At 43.6% G+C, this 9,376-nt stretch overlaps 1 protein-coding gene across 1 annotated transcript in view; it reads left to right on the top strand.

The window, feature by feature from the left end:
* The window catches only part of Frem1 (FRAS1 related extracellular matrix 1), a 152,423-nt gene that overhangs the window by 24,182 nt on the left and 118,865 nt on the right, over window positions 1-9,376 (top strand). Inside the window, exons 2-3 of the mRNA XM_005352752.3 lie at window positions 3,400-3,910; window positions 7,913-8,007. Coding sequence (XP_005352809.1) covers window positions 3,659-3,910; window positions 7,913-8,007 — 347 coding nt within the window. The 5' untranslated portion in view covers window positions 3,400-3,658. The remainder of the gene's footprint in view (window positions 1-3,399; window positions 3,911-7,912; window positions 8,008-9,376) is intronic.

The raw sequence follows: 9,376 nt of genomic DNA, 5'->3' as shown, positions 1-9,376 counted from the left end.
CTTTAATCCCAGCACTCGGGAGGCAGAGGCAGGCGGATCTCTGTGAGTTCGAGACCAGCCTGGTCTACAAGAGCTAGTTCCAGGACAGGTTCCAAAACCACAGAGAAACCCTGTCTCGAAAAACAAAAAACAAAAAACAAAACAAAAAAAAAATCCCCTTTCCCATATGACTCTAGCTGACATCTTGATTGATTGATTGATTGACACTGTTTTTCATGATGGTAGTTCTTTCCCTTTTATTTGAAACGATGTCTCACTTTGTAGGCCAGGCTATCTTTGAAATCACAGAGTACTCTACCTTTTCTGATGCCTGACTTGGTCCACTATAGTCAGCAAAAGTCTACAGCAGCTTTACCAGTTAAGCTGTAGTTTCACAGTTCCTGGTAGCTGCTATGGTTTCAGCTCACTGGGCCCCAATAGAGTGGAGAGAATGACTTAGGGTGAATGCACTTTGACACTGATTCTGGTCGCCTGCAGAATTTACTTCCCTGTATCAAGAGAGCTCACACAGGCTTGCTGCTCCCAGGTCAGCATGGAGTTTGATGCTGCAGCTAAGACCTGTGTCCTAAAATGCAGTACCAGGTCATGTGATCAGTCAGTGATCACTTTCACCTAATCCTGTCAGCTGAGAATGTCGCAGGTTCTTCTGTCCCTGGGGGAAAAGGTCTTTCAGACTCGAGAAAGCTAGAATTATCACACATGCCCTGGGACCTGCCTAACATGAACAGCAAGCACGAACCAAGAGACTTTTGCCCGGATTATTAAGAGACAAAAAAAGGAAGCAGCCAAAAAGTTGGAGTTGCTGCTAACTTAGCCAGGAAGGAGGCAACCAGGAACTTCATCTGGCTCTTAGAGAAGGAAACACTTGATACACCTAAGGTGGGCTGGTGGCAAGTAGAAAAACATAAGACTCTGAAGGTAAGGGGGTGTGTGTGGCTCATTACATGCAAATGATATCCAGTTTTAAGAAATAGCCCTGGAGATTGAGGAACGACACAAGCAGGTCCAAGGAATGGACCCTAGTGCCCAAAGGCAAGCCTGAGAACTGAGTTTGACCCAGGGAAGTCCACGGAGGAAGGACAGAACCAAGTCCCATAGGGCGCCCTCTGACCACACACCCGCACACATACCCACATATATGCAACTAAATAAGTGTGGTTTAAAAAAAACAGCGGAGTGGTGGAGAGAGGCAATGGAGGGGGCTGAGCAGGAGTGCGGGGAGAGGAAGCCCTTGCAGCCCTGGCATGTTGATTCCGCTAGCCCAAATCTCAGAAAGCACTTTTCTCCTTTATCCCTCGCTCCTCTCCCCAAATGGCCTGCTTCTCTGTGTGGTCTTGGGTGACAAGTGGAAAGGGTAAAATGATTTGACTTTGTTGTGAAAAATTCTACAACCGAATTTGCATTTTTACACAAATAAGCCAAGATAGCTTGAGTATGGACAGCCTGGTCAGTGGGAGTCTGTGAACAGCTTTATTTTAGGGCTGACATCATTCAAAACAGGCCAATCTGTAAAGATTTATACGCCCTCAGGTGACACAGGACAGATGTCATCTGTGAAAGTTTTCAGATAAAGACATGGGACAAATTTCCCTCTAATATATTAAAGGTGGACCCTACAAGGTATTTGTGAAATCAGGTCAGATACATTTCTTTATCAATCAAAGACATGACCTAATGAAACCAATGCCTTGAAACCATCTCGTTTAAAATGTTTGTGGTAAGGTAATGAGAAACACCATGCTTTTAAAAAGGAAAGAAAAAAGCTGTGGTTTGGAGAAACGTTCGTGCCCAGCGGGCGCTCACCGCCTCAGTGAGTCCTGTCCCACGATTATGGTGGGAATCGCATTCCAGTTTTCCATAACCCTGGACACAGGAGGCATTATTGCCCAGGCTTCTTCCCAGCCCCTGTGCTTCTCCTACCCTTCTTTGCTGAGCAAAGCATCCCTTCCATTTCTCACGTGCGACTAGGCATCATCTACAAAGTTGTCAGCAAGCCGAGTTTCCTACCCTTGGCTGTGGTTTCTTCAGACTTCTCTCACAGAGTAGAAGAAAACAACTTTTCAGTGTTCTCAATTTTTATGGTGAGGTTTTTGCTGTCAAGAGAGGTGACCTAAACTTCTTGGCCATCCTTATTTTTTGCTTCCTTGAGGTGCTCATCAAGGCCTTCTTGCCGCTAGCTGTGTGCTTCATGAGCTACTGGGTGGAGGCTTTGCAGGACATGAGGGGTGCACAGAGTAGGCGGGGCAGGGAGCGATGTGAGGAAATGGAGCGCCCCCGGATTTTAGGGTACCACCTGCTGGTACTTATTTCACTTATTTATTCTACAGTTCCTCTGCAGAAAAAGATTGCAATTATGAAGCTGTAAGTTTCTTTCTTTTTTTTTTTTTTTTGAGACAGGGTTTCTCTGTAGCTTTGGTGCCTGTCCTGGAACTAGCTCTTGTAGACCAGGGTGGCCTCGAACTCACAGAGATCCGCCTGCCTCTGCCTCCCGAGTGCTGGGATTAAAGGCGTGCGCCACCACCGCCCGGCAAGCTGTAAGTTTCTAAGGCAAGTGCTCTACCGCAAGCTATACCTGCTTGGTGTGAGACTTCTCCATAGGACAGCCACCTGCCACTAGTCATCTAAATGGGCTCTGGAATTCAGGATATGTGGAAATACATTTATTTTCAAGTCTTTTCAGTTCTTAAAAAACAGAAAAAAATAATCACGAGGTTGTGGAAAGGAAAACAGCTCCATCTGGGCAGATCGAGTTTGCGGTGACAGAATTAGCCTTAGAGATGATGACGTAAATGCATGTCCATACAGTGAAATTAGCTGTGTACTTTGAGCTATGCCACTGTTTCTCCAAGGTCCCATTTGTGTGTAAGCAATAGCTTGAATGCGTGCTTAGAAAATAATCATTTCCACCGGTTTCCCCTGACGAGTCTCTTAGGTGGCCTCATTGCCCACCTAAGTTCATTGGACCAATTGTTAGGCATACTTCTTAGCTGGGTTCTATGGATTTTTGAATTGCCCATGTTCTCAAACAATGTACAAAGAGTACTCTCAGCTTTCCTGCACAAAGTCGAGTGGTCCTCGTCTAACAAATAGGGAAATGAAAGCCAAGAACTCACCGCTTGCGCTGCTGTGCTCTAGCAATGAGGCAGAGGAATCCTGCTAGACCACACAATTGACATCCCACGAGGTCCACTGCATCCGGAAGCAACAGCTACGAGCAGAGTAATGAAATGGCTGCCTTGTCTTTTGGGTGGGCCTGAAGGTCAAGTTAGTTTATTTGCTTTTAATTTAGCTGAAATTATAGGCCAGCTGAAAGATCCCTTTGTTGGGAACAGCTCCTTAACTAGCTGCACAAACCTTCGGTCTCTCTCCTTTCCCTCCAACCTCTTCTCCTGTTTGCAGGATTAGAGAAGCACTTGGGAGGCACATTAATCTTGCCAGCGTTGTCAGGAGTGATCAGCGAGTTTTATTAAAAAGCCCAGATTGCCTGAAAGGCCTCCTTGTCTGAGTCTGAATGGAAGGGGCATGGTAAGATCTTGGGGCATGCCATCGGGACCCCTGGTCTCGCCCCCTGCACTGCTAGCTGACACTCCGGAAGGAAGTACAAGAGTCCTGCTGTGCTGAGCAGATTGTACCTGCAGACAGAACTGGCCCCGGCATCATGAACTCTTCAGGTTGTACTGGGCTCAGTGTCCTGCTGTTCTTACTGCTCCGGCTGCTTCTGCTGCACCTGGACCTGGCCAACTCCACCTTCATCAGCATCAACCGGGGCCTGCGGGTGATGAAGGGCGGCTCTGCCTTCCTGTCTGGAGATCATCTGAAGTTTGCCGTCCCCAAAGAGAAGGATGCCTGTAGAGTGGAGGTGGTGATGAATGAACCGATAACCCAGAGGGTTGGGAAACTCACGCCACAGGTAGGTCACATTCCACTTCAGTTCAGAATGTGTGTGTGTGTGTGTGTGTGTGTGTGTGTGTGTGTGTGTGTGTGAACAAAGTGTGGGAAGTCAGAGGCATCTCTTATGTGTCTCTTAAGCCATCATTATGAGTATTGTATCATCTTTGAAACCAAGGAATTAAAAGGCACAGGCATGGGATCTCTTCTCTTTTCTCAAAGAGGTGGAACGTATTTTTGACTGCTTTGAAGATTATATTTATTTGTATGTGAAGACAAGGGCATGCCACAACGCACTTATGTGGGTTAAAGAACAACTTTCAGGAGTCAGTTCTCTCCTTGAAATGGAGAATAAGCAGGCCATTGGGCTTGGTGGCCAATGCCTTTACCCTCTGAGTTATCGCGCCAGCCCTGGTTTTGAATATTCTCGACTGGATTCATATAATGAGCCTGTCACTGGTGTGTTCTAGTCTGAATTATGCGAGCATATTGCAGGAAACAAGGGTTCAACTCATTCAGATGTGTGCACACCTTTTCTTAACAATGCACAGTTACCAGTCAACCTTCCCAGTGTCCCCTCTCTTTGCCGAGAATTTCCAGGTCTTACCAGGTGCTTGGCCCTAGAGAATAGCTAGTAATTCAGCAGGGGAAAAAGAGAGCGTAAGGAAATCATAGGTTTCTTGGTCTCTTATTTTAGGGGACAGGGGAGAAAGAAGGAGGAAAGAGAAAGATTGAGCTAGAGAGATTGAAAAGAGAGAGGTTCAAAGAGAGATTCCGAGAGTCAGACTGCAGTGGTCGCTTGGAGGTGCTGTGACCACCCTTCCAGGGTTATTCTGGACCCCCAATTCTCTCACTCATTGCAAGTGAAGTGTCCCTAAAGATAGCAAGATTTCTACACTGATTTCTTAGTTGGATCCTGTTAATTTTGAGACATTTTTAGGTCATACTCAGACCCCACAATAACAAAGGGAAATCGTGATGACCTTTTCATCATGTGAATATGAGTCTCACAGAGTAAGATCTTCAAGTCATCTGTGTGTCAAACTTTCTCTGATTTTAAGACAAAAATCAAGTTATCACGAAGATAGGTGCATGAGAGACAACAAAATGCTCAACTAAATTAGGAGATCCTTGACTGCTCAGGAACACCTCCAAGTGCCCTTGTCATCTAGTGTCTGCTGATTATTTGAAAAAGGCCCCATCTGGTGCTGGATGTGCATGCGTGTTTCTCTAGGAGTAAATACGACACAGCAAATGGATTTGCAGCCTCTCAAGTGGACATGTGATGTGACCTCTACCTTCTAAACTTTATTTCACAGTAGCCTATTAGAGCGCCAACCTTTTTCGTTACCGCTTTCCCATGTGTCATAGATATGTCTATAGAAACACTGTTTCTCTCCACTTTTTAAAATCTAATTTTAAATTCTGATAATTTCAGGAAAGATAAGGTTCTCAGGTCAAGTCTCATTTGAGGAAAACTTATGCTTGTTTTAAATCCAGAGTGGTTCCACCCTGCCCAGGGATTTACTTAGTATGAGTTTTTGAATTAAGCGTGGCTGAGTGCATAAATGCATATGTACACACACACACACACACACACACACACACACACACAGCTAAACAAACATTACTCCTTAATAGAGCTTATGAGGAAGCTGCGAGCTAGGCTTCTGTGAACGCATTCCTAGCAAGACCATTGTATTAACAGCACCCTGCTGCGTAACGAAGAGTTTTGTGGGATTTGCACAGAAATGTTTTGTTCAACATCTGTTCAATCAGTGTTTTCATCTCATTACTGAAGTTTGTCTTCGAACCAACAGGTTCATTCCCGTTGCGTGTTTGGAGAGCCACTTGCGTGGGTTCCTACTAGTGCCGTCTGTCTCCATTACCTCCTGGATAGCCACTTAGACAGATCAATGGCTCTCAGATTCCAGGGCAAGACTTCTCCACCCCCAGCACTCCACACCTAGACCAGAGGAAAACATTTTCTGGGTGGGAAAAAAAAATCACCTTGGTTTAGTGCTGAGCTTGCTGGTTTTGAATCTGAAATACAGCATTAAGAAAACATCTCTAGTTTGAACCACTTCACTGTCATTAAAGTGAGTAATGAGTCAGGAATGTGTGACAATTTAATTATAAATTGTAATTGAAAAGCAGTTGAAGTGGAAAAAAACAAAGCTAGACAGTAATTAGAAAAGGATTTAGCTCTCCTTTGTTTTAGTTGGTAAATTTATGGTCAATCATGGTTGTCGCCTTTTATAAAAGGAGAACATATTAGGAAACACAGAACAGATGTTTCTTTTAACAAAGCAGATTGTCTCTTTATTACTATGCCTATTCGTTAGTGATATGGGAAGGGCTTCTCTTTATCTTCTTCCTGGTTGTCAATTCAAAAGAGAACTAGGAACTCATTCCGACCAGTGAGAATGTCTTCCCAGGGTGGGTTATGTTGTCTGGAAATGTTTGAGGCTGCAAAAGGTGCTGTGATTGTCATACAGTGATCTGTGGATGAGCACAGGATGTTTCTCAGGACTTGGCCACCTTGGGCAGAGCAGGGCAGGGCAGGGCAAAGCAAGACTGTGACTAGGGTCTTAAAGCAAAAAGCCAGGTCCTAATATAAAATAGTTATTTCTTAATGATTATGAATGAGGTGATGTGGTTTAATTACAACTTTATTGAAGGAGAGTAAATTATTTTTGGTTCTCATCAGCCATTTGGTTTTTTTCTGCCATAACTATCAAAGCTGTCATTTGCAGGAGTGTGAGAAGCAACTGTAGGTCCTGTTTGGCTCTCACTAACACAACAGTGAGCACAGCCAGTGTCTCCACCTTTGAACATAAAGATTTTAGCTGAAAAAGAAAGAACAAAAGCCACACAGAGCAGCGTGTCTGTGGGTGGGCAAATGTGTTATCTAGACACACAGAAAGATCTCTCCAGTTCAATTGCCCTAAGTTCCTGAAGGGGATAAACATTCTCTTTGATGAATAGCAGATATTTACAAAACAGTATAGTTTATAGACACAGATTTATTTAGAGAAGTGACATCCATTAGTTTGTTTCACCTGTTTGGATTATCATAAGTTAGACATCAACAAAAAAAGACACAATTATGAATAAAATGGTGCATGGCTATAGGGGTATGGAAGAAGGGGTTACTGGTAAAAAGATGCTTGCACCCATACCACTAATAGAACATAGTCACTCCCTCACCGGCCCTCTTCTCTCCCCCCGCCCCCCCCAACCCCTTCCATCTCACTTCATCGCCACTCCTTCTCCTTCTTCTCCTTCTTTTGTTTTTTTTCTTTTGAGACAGAGTCTTACTAACCTAGTATCCCACGCTGGTGTGAACAGGACTTTTGGAAAGAAGCTGTGTCTGCAAAGACCAGTTGATAAGACTGGTTGACTGATTAAAACTTCAGTGATGTTGAGAGGTTGGGATGTTGCTGGTCCAGAGACTAAATAGCGATTCCTTGCCCGGCTTCATGTGAGAACTAACGTCCTGAGACTAGCAGATAACAACCTTTTAAAATCTATTAACTGAGCAGACCACTGGCTTCTACCAACCCCAAAGCTAAACTGTCATCAGATAACATCTGAGGCAAACAGAACAAAAGAAAATCTTCCCCCATCTTGCTGTAACCACCTCTCTGTTTCATGATCTTTTCTTTCTGTAAAACTAGGAAAATGCTTCTCCATTAGAACATGGGATTTAGGATAACCCAAATCTGCATTCTCAGGCCATGGCTACTCAGAATGGCTCCAGAATAAATTACCTTCTATTCTTTTTAAGGAGGTCTGTTTTGTTTGTTGTTTGGTTTCTCACTGACACTGGTCTTGGACTTACTGTGTAGCCCAAGCTGAGTTTGAGTTCATGATGCCCCTTCCCTTGTCAGCTTCCCAAGCTGATCGCTAGTGTGTGTCCACACAACCAGCCAGAACACAGTTCTTCAGGCCGTACTACAGGGCTAGAGAAATAAAGCTCCGTATTGGTTTTCTCAGACATTTTTTTCTTCATGTGAACTAGGTCTTTGATTGCCATTTCCTTCCCAACGAAGTGCAGTATGCTCACAATGGATGCCCAATTCTTGATGAAGATTCTGTGAAGCTTAGACTCTATAGGTAAGTGGCACAGAAAGCCATCTTATTATTTATCTTATTTTTGCCTGTAAGTCATGTCCTGTACTTCCTGGGCATTTTCTACAACTATATTTATCGCAAGGGAATTGTTAGAATCCAGTAAGAAAGCTCTCAACAGAAACTGGAGACCTGAGTGAGTGGGGAACAATTGTAGCCAGTCTTCAATGCATTTGTCTCTTCTTCCTTGCAACTTTCTACAGATTGCTTGTTTCCCTCCAGTCTTAAGCAGAACTTCCTATTACTCCAGCCCATTGCTTAACTTCGATAGTTCAACCTTTTGTTGCGGTGAAAACTACAAACACAAGTTCCTTATGAGAATCGGATAGACATTTATTATAAAATTGAATGAAGCCCTTCTGTTTGATTGCCAGTTGCTTAGTTATAGGAAATGCAGTATCTTCCATTTCTAAACATTAAATAACACAAGTGTGTTTACAATCAATGATGAAATTAAACATTCCTTAAAGGGAGTGAGAGGTAGTTTATTTTGGACCCATTTGACTAATGATGGCATGGCTATATAATCCTGTAAAACACCTCCAACCTATGTACACAAGAGAAAACCCATGCTTACAAAAGCTTATATGAAATGTTAATAGTAAAGCCTTATTCATAATAGCTAAAAGGTTGAAGGAATTGAACTGATAAATGGTATAACTGCACAATAGAATATTAACCACAAAACTAGTTAAGTCCTGATTTGTACAATGTGAATTAACCCTAAAAACATTATCCAAGTGAAAGCGGCCATCCACAAAAGAATGGTTCCATTTATATGAAATATCTTAATGGGTGGTCTATAGAACCAGAAAGTAGATTAGTGGCTGCCAAAAGCTGGAGGAGGCACAATCAGGGAGCCACTAGAGTTCCAATCACCAAAGAAAAGTCACCAACAAATTGCTGTGCCCAAGACGTGAATCGGCACTAAGGCTTCCCTAGGAAGCTACAACAGCAATACAAAGGGGTGTTTGATCTTTCCAAACTTCAGAGTCAAACCAAACCAACTTCAAACAGCTTGCCAGGAAAGATTTGGAGGGTTAGCTGCCATGCCTTGGTCTTGAGGATTTTTGAAATAGCGCTCTCAGAAGGGCTGGAGGCAAGAGACTAGTTGGTTCTTTTTGTTTGTTTGTTTGTTTGTTTGCTTTTTTAATTAATTAATTTATTAAAGATTTCTGTCTCTTCCCCGCCACCGCCTCCCACATCCCTCCTCCTCCCCCAATCAATTCCCCCTCTCTCATCAGCCAAAGAGCAGACCGGGTTCCCTGCCCTGTGGGGAGTCCAAGGACCTCAAGGTGGGGAATTTCTACAGACTTCCAGAGTCCTTACCTATTTTATATGAGAAAAATGTATA

Source organism: Microtus ochrogaster, chromosome 10, assembly GCF_000317375.1.
Source record: "Microtus ochrogaster isolate Prairie Vole_2 chromosome 10, MicOch1.0, whole genome shotgun sequence".
NCBI lineage: Eukaryota > Metazoa > Chordata > Mammalia > Rodentia > Cricetidae > Microtus > Microtus ochrogaster.
Note: the sequence above shows the minus strand (reverse complement) of the source record. Positions and strands in the feature narration are given on the sequence as shown.